Raw genomic sequence first — 14,527 nt, forward strand, 5'->3', positions numbered from 1 at the left:
ACATGTTGATTTACGCTCATAAGAATTCTAAAATAATTTTTCTATTCTCAGTTCCAATAGACTTTCTGGAAAGGATCATAGTCAGTCAGTCAAGAATCTTCTATTACAGATTTATGATGTGACAGGCATTGTGCTAAGGCCTAGGACCACTGATTCAGAGCTAGGAGGGTCTTTTGGGATGTCATGCTAGAGGGCACTTTAAAGATGGCGTTTCAGTAGCAATTATTACTGGTACTACAAATAAAGGTAAACTGAAAAAATCTTTTTAAAATAGGAGCAGACACTATTTATTATGCGTGGGAAAGGACAAAATGAAACTGAACATGAGCATTCACTATGGTCTAAATACTTCTTGTAGAAGTGTGATACATATGATGATGTTTGTGGTTAATACATTTTAAAGCAAATTTTCCCTTTTAGTGTGGCACTAAAATCGAAGTATAGTACTTGTCCACTCCCTTCCCTCTTTTTGTGTTCTATTTAAATGCTCTCATTAACATTTAATAACCATAAAATCTTTCTTTTCTCTTTCTCTGTCTCTTTCTCTCTTTCTTTCCCTTCCTTCCTTCTTTCCTTCCTTCCCTCCCTCACTCCCTCTTTCTCTTTCTTTCCTGGTGCCCAGTGAAGGACTTGCATATAGGTGGGTGTTAGGTAGTGATATAATTGAAATTTGTTCATATTGTAAATGAATTGCAAAACACAAACTTGGAGCTCATTATTTGCTGCTACATCATTGGCTCCCTTAAGCCCTGACAACTATCTCATGAAACAGACTGTAGGAACAAGGGTGAATGAATGTGGTTGAGGAGAACAGGACATCACCATTTTAACCACTTTAAGAGTCAGCTAAGATGACTATGGAAAGTCTAGCATGAGAAGTATTAGTAGCTCCTTCATCAACTTTACATACAAAGAACATAGCTGAAAAGGCAATACAAATACTCTCATATTATAAGAACATATATTTATCTATAGTTGCCGTTGAAGTGTTTTAGATTCTCTGTGACCCTATTTGGGGTTTCTGTGGCAAAGATACTGGAGTGGTTTGTTATTTCCTTCTCCAGTTCATTTTACAGATGAAGAAATTGAGGCAAACAGGGTTAAATGACTTGCCCAGGGTCACAAAGCTAGTAAGTGTCCAAGGTCACATTTGAACTCAGGTCCTCCTGACTCCAGGGCCGCGCTCTTATCCACTGAGCCAGCTAGCTGACCTCTTTATGGTTGCTACTCCAAATTAAAGTATAGTTTTATAAAGTGAATAGGGATAGAGTTTTGACCTGTGATTTCCAGTATAGGGACCAGTATAGGAAACTAAACTCTCTCTGCAATTTATAGAGAGCTGGCTAGAACACTTAGAGATGAAGTAATGACAGCTACAATAAGAATAGCTAGGATTTTATAAAGCACTTTAAGGTTCATAAAATGCTTCCATGTGTTATCTCGTTGGACCTTCTCAAAACCCTGTGAGGCAGGTGCTATTATTACTATCTCCATTTTTGCAGATGAGTAAATTGAGGCAGGCAAATGTTAAGTGACGTGCCTAGGGTCACACAGCTAGTAAGTATCTGAGGCAAGATTTGATCTCAAGATCAACTTCCAAGTCCAACAGAGAAGGTCACTAGATGGTACAGTGGACAGAGTATTGGACTTGGATTCTGGGCAAGTCACTTCATCTTTCTTAGTCTCAGTTTCCTCATCAGTAACTTGGGGATAATAATAGTCCCTATCTCACAGGGTTTTCATGAGGATATTACATGCAAAGCACTTTGTAAACTTTATAAATCCTGACTTCCATAACTATAACTCCTGTTGTTGTTATCCTTATTATTATTATTATCATTGGCACATCTACTTTGCCATCCAGCTGCCACATTGAAGGATGACTTGCTCAGAGTGACATATGTATCAAAGGCAACACTTGAACCCAGGTCTTTTTTGGTTTTATCCACGGTGGACCACTATCAAGCTTTTATAAATAGTGTGTGTGTGTATACATAATACATATACATATATATATATATTTGCCCCCTTTCTTAAACTATCACTATTTCTATGCTGGTCAAAATTGGGTATCTAGGTTAGTCTTCTATTCTGTCAGGGAAAGGCACTAGAGCTGAGATTCTCTGGGATTTTGCCTGGCTGAAGGAACCTTAACCATTACCAGGCCATGAAGGCAGTAACTTGCAGAGATGGGTAGAATACAATCCTCTATTTAAATCACTCAGCCAGAGGCAGCTCATGGCTCTCAATCCAGTAAGTTCTTGACCATAGATGGAATGAAAATATTTTGGGAAAAATATTTTATGCAACCCAATTGTTCGGTGTTATCCAAATATATTCAGTAGAATCTCGATTATCTGTACTACGTCTCTTTGGAGGCCTTGTTTATGTGTATCATTTTGCTACATGAGAGGACCTCTCCACTTTTCTTCATTTGAGTAGTAAGTTTACTACTTTGAATTATAAACATTTTTGAGAGTGTGTCAGCTAGAGAGGTTCCAGAAGGTCTCTTCACCGACTCAGACATCACCAATGCTTTGTCTAAAATATATCCCTAGACTACATCACGGCTTTTATATATTTGGATTATGCCTGACTCTCATAAATCAGAGACTCCAAGTTATTGTCTCACAAGTAATAAAACAGGATATAGTTTTTGTATTTTACAAACAATACCTTATTCTTGCCTTCTATTACGGCCATACGTTGAGTGATGGTCTGGATTCTATTTCCAATTTTGCTGTCAGCATCCAAGTTGAAAGATCTGTCATTGTTAGAGCAAAAGTCATACCTGGAAGCACAAAATGGCTGTCATTAAAAATGCTGCTTTTTATAGTAGCATCAGGGCTGTAGTAACACTGGGTAATACATGGTATCTTCAATATCAGTTCTGAGAGGGAATCAGTGAGTTTAAATAACTAAGATGCAAATTTTGTGTAGAACTTTTCCCCCATTCTCTGTATAGAAAAACAGCTACATTTGGACAGCTGTGTACATCTTTCACATACACTGAATATTCAACCAAAGATGCTTTGTCTGAATCTCTGATATCATCACAGTAAGAAGGACTCCCGATGTGGAGTCCTATATTCCACCAACACAGATCAGCAACTAATTTTCAATGGACAGTCTTAGAGATTTGCCTATGTCACTGAAAGGTTCAATGATTTGCAGTTAATATATATCAGAGGCAAAAATTTAATCCAAATCTTACTGACCCGCAAGATTGATTTGCTATGCACCAACTCCACACTAAGAATTGCAACCAAGGATAAGTTAAATAGATAACTAGAAAGCTAAAAATCTTGTATCTAATTAGACCCCAAGATGCTAATATGAAAATGCTTTTTTAACAAAAGAATAAACAAGACAACTCAACAACTTTGAAGTTGTGTTAATAAAGAAAAGATCACTTTATATCTAAAAGGAATTGACTTTATAACAGAAGACAGAATTCTTTTTGTTGGGGGGGGTAATTAGGTAAATATGGAAACAAAGACTATAGAACTTTTGTGAATTTTGGTTAAATCCTTCTGAACTTTTAGAGTATCTTAGCAAATCACTTCAGCTGAGCCTTAGTGTCTTGGATGAAGGGTTGGACCAGATGACCTCAGTGATACCATTCAGCCCCAATGTTCCATGTAATCTTATTTGCTTTTTAAAAACTAGTATGTACAATTAATGAAAATATGGGGAAAGAGGAGGCAGGCTTTCATATATGACTTTCTACTATAGACCACATCTTCATAGACAACCAATTGACGAAGAAGCATAGGAAACAGAAGATCCCATTGTGTTTATTACTATTGATGACAAGAAAGCATTCGACTCAGTAAAATAAGACATAACTTTGAATGTGCTCCTCCAATAAGGCATCTCTTAGGCATACGTTAAGATTGTGCAAGATTCTTTGATAGCATCTTTGAGATGCTCCATTGACTGATATTGTAGAAAACACCAGAGCCATAGGCTCAATAAAAATTTTCTCCAACACTACTCAGAGGGTCCTGCACAAAGTCCAAAAGGAAATGATTCCCTAAAGACAATGAGCTTCCCTCAGTGCTACTGTTTGTGGTGCTTGGAGGAATCGTGTCCATAGCCTGAGAATGTGTTTCAGAACATAGTTATGAGGTATACCAGTATGGTCTTAGAAAGAATCAAAAAAACAAGACTGGACTGAAATAGGGAAAAAATTCACAAATCTGACATCATGTGAAAAATTATATAAGCAATGACAAAATGCTATTGAAGTGTATAAAAGTAATGAAAAATATTCTAAGTATAGCATGAAGGAAAAACAAATGATATAAATATTCTCAACCATTGATCGATTAATGAAGCTATGACTCAGCTAAACAGAAAAAAGTTATCTTGTATATTAGTTAATGAGTAACACAGCTGAAGAACAAAGCCAACGTTTTAACAAAATGTTTTAGTGAAAGCATTTTATATATATTACATGTAATTGTCCAAAAATAATTCTCAGACTCTGTATACAATTCCCAATTCTTCTTACATTACTAATACTTGCCAAAATTGTAATATCTCAGTAGGCTTTTAATTTACTTCCTCCTAAGCAATAGTGCTATTTACTAAACACCATTCTCTTTGAAGCATTTTCAATAGTAATTTAAAAAACCACGCATGTAAAAATCATGTTGCTCCTTTTCTCTCAATATTAGTGTTTTTCTCTCTTCTTGTAGTTAGCATCCTTAACTTGTACTTTTCTTTAACTTCAAAAAAAATTTGAAACATTTGATGCTGAAATCTACAATAACTGAAAAATTCTTATGCTTGGAATAAGAGACCTTTAATTTTTATTCTAATGCCCAGCACAGTGTGAATGGTGTGGATATTAATCTCACACCCCTTGTCTTCAGGAAATGCAAATCTACACACTAGGGTGAAATAAGACTGGGAGGTTCCCTAGCACAAAGGATGACAGGAGGCCTGCTGTCCAGATTCATATGGCTCAACTCAGGCCTCTTTGACCTCAGATACATTCCTTCCTTGCATTCTTTCAGCCAGTCATTCTGACACAGTCACTCATTATTTCTATAGACTTTGGCAATGAAAGATTGTAGATGGGTTTCACTCAAAAGCCCAGGATTATATCAACAAGCCATAAAGACCTGTGTTGCTATTTACTTTCAAGTTTTTATGTATTTCCATTTGAGGAACTTTTTTTTCTTTTTGGTAAGTTGGAAGCTCAACCTTAAAAATAGAATCCCATTTTGGGCACTGGCTGAGTAACAGCACTTGAAAAGAGACTTAGGGGGGAAGGGAATTTGCCTGAACCTTAAGAATACATCAAGCTCTTAAGGAAGTAGATTGTGCCATGTTTGAAGATGCAGAGATAATCACGGTGCTGGGAACCGTCTTGTAGAGGGGAGGAAGCTAAACAACAAGAGGAAAGCAGCATACGCTCCTGATTTCGCACAGGAAGCTCACCGCACCTCCTGCCAAAGTGAGATAAGGAAAATCCCATGGCCTATTCTGGACAAGGCCACTGTTATCAACTTTAGCTTTACACTGTCCTCTATATACTCCTCAGCTCTCTCCCTCTCCTAATGAGTTTTAGACCTCCTACCTCCATTTGCATACAGCATGCCAAGTACAATAGTGTGGGGGTATTTATAACTATTGAAAGGAAAAAAATTTCCGGGGTAAGAGTGTACTACATGTCATCTCTGGAGAATGGCCTAGAGTTGAAACATGAATAAGTTTCAGGCTAAAGTCTGATATAAATAAATGAAAATTAAGGAACCAAAGATGCACATAACCCATGAAGATAGGACCATGTAAATGACATATCAGAAATGGAACTCCAATTTGGAGACCTCTGGTGGACTATGTCATTTGGTGTTGCTTAACACTAAACTTTGCTTTCTATACATAATGGGGAAAATGTCATCTTTCATAAACAGGATGCTACTAACCTACTCTCAGGAGGGGAGATACTTTGGATTGATTTTTCTTCTCATTAGTGGTGGGAAATCTGATGAGCCAAATAATTAAAAAAGCCAAATAATAATAAAATAACAAACAAATAATCTTGCCCAGTGCCCCTTTCGACTTATGATATGATGTGGTAGAAATAGTGCTAGACAGGGTCTGAATGCTTGATTTTGATTTCTTGCTGTGATGCACACTACATGTGTAAATCTGGGAAAGCTATGTACATTCTCTAAGCCTGAGTTCCTCATCTGTAAAAACAGGGAGAATAATATACTATCTACATCATGGTTTTGTTGTGAGGATAAGTCTGTGTAATACTTAAAGCACTACAGAAATGGGAGCTATTGTTATCTTTGTTTTAAAGTGAGAGGCAACCTGGTGTAATGGATAGAGAGCCTCTAACACATACTACCCTGAGCAGATTCCTTAATCTCTCAATACTCTAGGTTAGAGGAATCAAACACTGTGCTCATACATAACACTTCTGAGTAGGACCAGAACCAGATTAAAATGTAATTGGGAAATATTTAACAAAATAAATAAAAACACAGCAAAACATAAATAACATTACATTTTAAAATGAAGTCAATATGCAGCCTGTATAGATCCTTACGTACAGATTAGTGGCCCCCATTTCTATTTGAGTTTGATAGTACTGGTGTAGGCAAATCTATGACTATCAATTGTTGAGAAGGTGCCAACTTATACTGGTAAAGAGTTTCTTTATCTGAGAATTCCTCATACCAATGAAAACACCTGTCTAGACCCTATTCCCTGTTATTATCTTTATCACTAACAAGACATGCTGTTAGGGAGATAAGCTGTCTGTGACCCATGGGGGACTCCATCACATCTGCTTACGGACATCCTCTTCCTTTAAGATTGATCTCAAGTAGCAGCTATCCCATGACACCTTTTCTAATCCCTCTCACTACAAAGGAACTATTTCAACTTCCCAGGCCACCCTGCCTGACTTCTCCCATTTGCTTAATTCTGTCATAATTTTACCATAATAATTTCTGTAGTTGTCTCATCATGTAAGTGCCTTGGGCCAACCTGGTAATGAGCCCTTTCTAGCTTCCCTCAGCTCAGCTGCTTCCAGGTCAACAAATAAGAGCTGCCAAAATCTGGCTGTCAAGAACCAAAGGATATTCATAACTTTTCTACTTAAGCATTTTTCCACTAAATTTTACTACTGGTTTATTTGGGTTAGGGTAAAAGTGGGAATAATAAACTCTACCAAAGAAATCAGTCTTCTGAGAGCTCTACCTCATGTCTAAATGTAAGCATGTGTTTACTGTAAGTGATAATAACTCACATTTACATGGTGCTTTAATATTCTTTACAACAACCCTATGAGGTATATAGTGCAAGTATTACTGCCATTTTACAGATGAGAAAACTGCAGATTTAAGCTGCTAAGAGACTTGTCCATACTAATGGCATAGCTAACAAATACCTGAGCTGAGATTCCAATCTAGTTCTTCCGTGTCAAGTGGAGCCCACTATGCTACTTTGCCTCCTGCATAAATAAGACCAAATAATTCTACCTCATAACTAAGTGCTAAATTCATCAGCATTTACATGCTTAAAAATCAACCTGCTATTCTGGATTAGCACATCAATAGATCAAAGAATGAAATTAATATTCTTATACTTAAAACAAATCATTACTTGTTCCAGTGTAGTAGACAAGACCAATGGTTTCCTTATAATTAACTATATGTTCAAGTAGGGAAAAATGTGGAAAGCTTTGTACTTAAGAATGATGAAAAAAGTGTTAAAAGGGAGAATGTTGCCTCAGTGGCAACTACGAAAGAAAAGTAACTATACAAACAATTTCGTGGAGACCAAGGGGAATCCGAAGCCAGTGCATTCTTTTTTTTTTTAAGTGCTTAAGAAAGATAAAATATTCTGCATTTTTCCTTAAGCCATACCATTTATAGGCTTATATTAAATGAATTAAAATAATGTATTGAATTTAAGTATCAAAGAATTAGTCACATTGTTATCTTAGAATTTAAAGAAATCTATTAATTATATATATATGTATATACGTATAATTATAGAGTAACTATATGTAGAACAGGCTATGCCAATACAGGAATAAAATCTTCAGAGCGCAAAATTTAGGCTTGATTTAAGGAGACATTTCCCAACAATTAGAGTTGTCCAAAGACTAGCTGTCTTAAGATGTAATTTGTTCTCTGGTGTAGGAATCCAACCAGAGCCTGGATGCACACTTATCAGGGATATTTTAGAAGAAATTCTTGTCTAGATATAGATTAGACTGGAAGGTCCTTCCAAATCTAAAATATTGTGATTCTGTGATACCTATTTAAAATGCCATGGCTTTTTATATGGAAAGAGTACAGTTATGATGAAAAGCAAATTATTATGTCTATCTTGTGATGATGACCTGTCTTTGTTGGTACAACTCTGAATGTGTTCTATATCTCCCATCAGAAAACCAACAACAAAATAAAGATGTGTTCTTTAGGTATTGAAGAGCCCAAGACTTGAACAGAATATGATGATAGCACCTTATATTTCATTCTAAATAATTGTCTGTGGAAAGGTCCCAAGGACTAGATCTGGAGGCCCATCATGTTGGATCAACCATCTGTGGAGGATTTATGGGAGAATAGGGAGAAGGATCACATTGAATGAGGAGGTACAGAAGTATTGCAATCTGTATTACTTTTTTGGTGGAGAGTACCCATGCTGATGAGATTATAGATTTATCAAAGCAATTAAGGACCTCATCTCATTCTATCCCAAGCAGTATTTTTCATTCCCAAAGGATCAAAATGTCATCCCTTACTATAACTAAAAGTCACTTTCCTTACATGTAAAATCAGGAGGGTAAACCAGATGACTTCTCAGTTCCCTTTTGGCTCTAGTTTTGTGATCCTGTGGTCTATGATCCTATGTGAAATGGGAGGTACCCATACTGCAAATATAATTTCAGCCCAGGAGGAAAATGTTGACATAATTTGTATTCAGTCTAGTCATAAGTCTGACCCTAAAGACACTAGCATCCAACAAGGGACTAATGACCACTTGTTGGGCATGTTAAAGTGAGAATTCCTTTCAAGTATGGGTTGAATTAGATAACTGCAGCTTGTCTCTTCCAGCTTTAAAGTTCTGTGATTCAGTGGGAAAAAATAACCCTAAACAGTCCATTGCTATACTTTAAGGAAAAGATGCACTTTAGATAAGAGAACTCTTTAATAAGCACAAACCTGTAGATCCCAATGCCAAAGAATATTCCTAAAGAAAAACTTTTGATGCTAAAACTGTAGAGTTTCTTACTACCTCCTGATGGACTTCATCATTTGGGAGGGGGATAGCAACAGAACAGAAGAATCCTCCATTTGCTTCCATATTTTCTTTCTTTGGGGTCTTTTGTTTCTTGTCTGCATTATTTCTAACATAGTTTGGGTAAAAATACTCTAGAGTGAGGCTAATCTGTTTTATTCTCATCTCAAATGCATTTCTACAAGAAACCTCTTTAAAGAAGATCCAGAGAACATCTAGAAAGCCCAAAGATAGGGAACAATCTCCCTCTTTTTTTTTTCTCCTTTGGATGCTGAAATCCGAGAGACTGTTTTGAGAACTCCGCTTATCTCCTGAATGGGATTTTACAGCACGCGCTAAAGTGATTAGAATCTGTTTGTAAGAATATTGAATCATTTCAAGTCAGGAAACAAAAGGTTACAACAGTAGTAAAGATCAAATCAAGGCTGTAAAATGTCCTTTTAAAAAGGGAGAAAGAACAAACTACCCACTGGAACCTTGCCAGATGGACAGATTGTCAGTGGCTCATAGAGTTAAAGCATGCTAGCCTATTGAAGGGTCATGATATAAACATTTCTTTGCTACTGTGGATATTGTGTCAGAAAGCCTAAGACAATGTATCTGAACCATCAGATTAATAGAACTTATAAGAAACTATCTCCCCCCTTACATTCTGTAAAAACAAATAAAACAACATATGCTCTCTGTGCTAGGATGTAGTGGTGGGGAAAAGCTGAGGAGGCTGTGGAGGTAGAGAGAAAATTTAGGGGGGGGAGTGCTGGGCCAGAATAGATCTTATTTCTTTTGCTCTAAGCTAAAGTTCTGGGACTTCAGGGTGGTCAGTATAAGAATTGGGCTTGTACCGTAGAATCTGGAGCTGTGACTTCTACTTCAGTGTAGTAAGGGAGGTCTTGTGATTCTTGGGTGTCTTATAGAGCTACAGTAAGTCTTCTCTGGACAAGGCAGGGGAGTTAAGGGTGCTTTGAAGGATCAACATTTTTGATTCCATTCTTTGGACAATGGTGGAGGTGACCGTGGGTCTTGACCCACCTCTGTTTAGATAACAGTTTTCGTGTTCTTCTTGGCATGCACAACTTCCTGCTCCAGTTAACCTTCCAGCCCATTCAGACTCAGAATAAGATCCTGTCTTCCCCAACCCTTCCTTCCTTCCTCCTTTTTTTCTCTTCTGTTTGATTCTATCATAGTCTTCAACAGTCTCAAGGATTTACTTTTATCCTCTCAAAATCTGAGTCATTGCCAGTGTGTCTTTCATCAAGTATGGGTGATGTTTAGACTGGAAGAATGTAGGCCTGAATCTCAAAACATAAGGAGCAACACATTTTTTTCCTAGTGCTTTGAGGGGCAGAGGATTCCTGGACACAGGATCAGAAGACTTGAGTTTGGATTCTGACTCTGACACCTATTAACTGTGAGATCAAGGACAAGTTACTTCACCTACGTAAGTCTTAGTTTCTTCATTTGTAAAACAAAAATGGTAATACTCACAATACCTGCCTCACAGGATTATTGTGAGGAACACATTTTGTGAAGCATAAAGCATTCTATAAATGTGATTTGTTATTGCTGTTAGTTACAATGGGGACTGGTCCTAACCAGGAAAGGTGTTAGTGAACAAGATAAAAACAGACTTCGAATCAGCAATGATTAAGCTTTAGGGCAATGATAGGAGTGGCCGCAGCACTCTCTATTACTACTTTAACACCTCCGAGAAGGATTCTTAATATGAAATTTATTGTTATCACAGTGGATAAAGTGCTGGAGTTAGGAACACCTGAGTTTGAATCTTGCCAAATATTCGGGCCACCTCTCTCAGCTTCAGTTTCCTCGTCTATAAAATGAGAATAATAAGAACATTTACCTCTCTGAACTTCTGGAAGATCAAGTAAGATGACATATGGAAAGCCCAGAAACTTTGAAGTACTATTTAAATGCTATTATGATTTTGATTAGGGTGACTATATCCAAGTCCTAAACTATCTCTGAAGATAAAGAAAGTAGCTTATTGAACTATGGTATGGTAATAATGGAGACCCTAATCATCTGAAAAATGGGCATGTGCACCCAGGACTGGACTGTTTCCAAGAAGCAGGCTGTGCAAATCCCCATCATGGCATATTAGTATGGCATTGTTGTTTCTTCTCTTTATTCCATGAATAGTGTAAAACATAAAGGTTATCCCATAAGTCACTGGGAAAATGACTCGTTGCCCCTCCCCCCACCAAGGATGACCCACAATTTCACCAGCAGTATATAAATACTGTACAGAATTGTACAGAAAATGTCTTCACTAAACAAGACATAATAAGACCACCATTCTCCAGCTCAAGACTTCAGGCTTAACTTGCCCACGTGGCTTCCAATATTTTCTGTTGAAATATAGTTACTGATTTAGAGTAGAGCTCATTATCACTACAAAAAGAGGGGAAAAAACTGAATCAAGTACACGTGTTACTGATGGTAGAATTTCCAAAAGTCCTAGAAGAGTAGTGATATGAGCTGTGGTTTGATTCGTGGTGAAAGGAGCCGTAGAACCCTCTGGTAGCTCCCTAGAAATCTCAGAGCTTCTCTCTTCCTAGCTCTTTTTACACAGAGCAAGTGTTCTAAATACTGCTTATGGCAAGCTTTGCCAGGTTACAATGAATCCTGAGCCTGTAATGCAAAAATAAAATGGAGCTAACTGAACTCCAAGAAAGTAACCTTTGCATGGCGGAACATGAATGGCCTATAAGGGACAAAGAGAAGGAATTATCCAGAAGGAAGGGAAGCAAGTTAGTTAGCTGCCTAGATATGGATATAACATTATCCCCCTGAATGAAACCAGACTTCTTCATCATGGACAGTTTATGGAAAAAGGCAGTCACATATTCCTCCTGTCATACCTTCTGTCTTTAGAGCTCTGGATGCCAGGTGTCAGTTTTGTAATCAGACACAATTATTTATCTCAGACCTGGCTAAAGTAGGAATGAATGACCATTTGATAACCTCTTGCCTATTCTACAAACACAAGGGCCGTAACACCTCTATTAATGTGACAAAAATTCCTGAAAATAAAAGGTCATCTTATAGGTGTTTGGACAAACTTATCACAACAGTTTCTATTTGACAAAGTGATAAAACGGGGATTTTCAATATATGAAATGTGTATTTACGTATAGACATATACAGCGATGCTGATGTAAGGGAAACAGTCTTCTTTCTGTCTTGATAGCAACAGCTTTCTAATTGCTCAATGAGAGTGTCAAGCATTAAACTCATGATCACTGCAAGTGTTTCAATTCATTTCAACAAGTGTTCACAGCCCACATATTACATAAGAATACAAGTACAAGACATAATTCCTGCTTACAATTTTTTTGGAAGGATAAGTCATAGATTCATAGAAAAAAACCAGAGAACAATATGAGAAAGTAAATGTTTAGCTGTCTAATATAAACAAATGCCACAGGAGGTCAAATTTTAAAAAGAGAAATCATTGTGGGCCCAAGTAGCTAGTTAATAAGGAAGGACTTCTTGGAAGAAGTGGGATTTGAATATGCTCTCTTAGACACCAACCTGCTCCAGTGCCTGAAAACTCCAGTTTAATTACTCTGGGTAAAAATACAGTCTCTGTCAGAATACATGTATGCTACATGAGAGGGTTAACCTGCTAGGATAGTTTTAGTTGATTAGTTTAGGTAGCTTAGAAAAGAGCCACAGGGCCTAAGGAGATAGACATAGATTACATTAGTTTCAATGGGCCTTTGAAGAGAGCATGGGGTGCTTCACTAGGAGGGCAAGCCTGAGAGAGTATTGAAGTAGGAGCACCGGATATTTGGGAACAGAATTAAATGTATAGCTGGGGATGGGGGTGGAGTGGGGTACATGAGAAAAGAGACTGCGAAACAGCAAAAATAAATTTCCCCTATGTCACAATTTTACCTATGGTCAATTTAGATTTTTGGATTATTGCAGGTATAAAAGAGTCTCTCTAAGACAAGAGTGGCTAACCCATTTTTTTTTGTCATGGACTCCTTTGGCAGTCAGGGGAAGCCTAGGGACCCCTTCTCAGAAGAATGGCTTTAAATACCTATGGTAAAATACAAGGTTAGTGAAAATTAAAATGCAATCTTTTCCCCATCCACATTCATGGACTCCCTGAAATCTACCCACTCTGGACATCCGTGGACTCCAGGTTAAAGAATGTCTAAATAAGGACAGGTCTGGCCACTTAATGACTACACCAAACCCCCACTAGTTATACAAGCCATGGATGATAGAGTGGCATTTAAAATGCCCAGGGAGCTTAGCATGAAGGTCCTAGGGAACGAAAATGCCTCAGAAAGCTTCTCATCAATATCTCAGCAACCCTGGCCTATCATGAAGCCCCAGCTCCAAGTGGCAAGTTAACAAGGGAATGTATGAGCCTAAAGTACACTGTCTATTAAGCATTACAACAGGGCAAACTGATGCCAACATCAACAGGACGGATTCAGCAAAAATAATCAGTTAGACATCAGTGAGTTAACTGCAGCAAAGGCCAGTGATGTGTTGTCAACAAATCTCTTGTAGTCAAGGATCCAAAGAAAAGGTATGGTCATATAAGCCTATGTTGTATTGTGCCGTGCACATAGTAGGCATTTAACAAAGACGCAGACCTGACACTAGAATACAAAGAGATTATTATAGAACTTTAAAGCAAAGATTTTTAAAGCAAAGATTTTTAAAGCAATATGTAGGGCTGTAACCATGGGCAATTGGTGGTATTGCTATATTTGAGGATTCCTGCACTCTATTTGGAAGTTCTCCTTCCATCATATATTTAGAGATAGTTTTTCTAGGTTCCATAACTATTTCATCTCCATTATTACAAAATGCCTGAGTTTGGCTCTGGTACAGATCCAATATGTACTATCACCACAACACTGAAGAATGAAATTAATTCCATCCTCATTCTGGACAGGAAGGGAATTCCAATGAGATGACAGCAAATACTCATCTATTGTATGCCTAAAAGTCAACAACATGGCCTATGAAGCATAGAGAATGAATGAATGAGCATTTACTTAAGAGCTTACTATGTGCCAGGCATGGTTTAGCTTTTAAGAAAGTCAGAAAGAAATGAAAAATGAGACAAGGCTGGAAAGACAGAGTGGTACCAGATCGGGAGTAGGGGTGGGTATGGAATGCTAAGTGAAGGAGTCTGACTTGTATTCGGTAGATAACAGGAAGCCATAATTGGATTGTTTTGTATAAGGAAGGCAAATCGAGT

At 37.5% G+C, this 14,527-nt stretch overlaps 1 protein-coding gene across 1 annotated transcript in view; it reads right to left on the bottom strand.

Annotated features, from left to right (window-relative positions):
* FLT1 (fms related receptor tyrosine kinase 1) overlaps positions 1–14,527 on the bottom strand; it is a 194,570-nt gene that overhangs the window by 101,157 nt on the left and 78,886 nt on the right. The window contains exon 11 of the mRNA XM_036744332.1: positions 2,677–2,791. Coding sequence (XP_036600227.1) covers positions 2,677–2,791 — 115 coding nt within the window. The remainder of the gene's footprint in view (positions 1–2,676; positions 2,792–14,527) is intronic.

Source organism: Trichosurus vulpecula, chromosome 2, assembly GCF_011100635.1.
Source record: "Trichosurus vulpecula isolate mTriVul1 chromosome 2, mTriVul1.pri, whole genome shotgun sequence".
Taxonomy (NCBI): Eukaryota; Metazoa; Chordata; class Mammalia; order Diprotodontia; family Phalangeridae; genus Trichosurus; species Trichosurus vulpecula.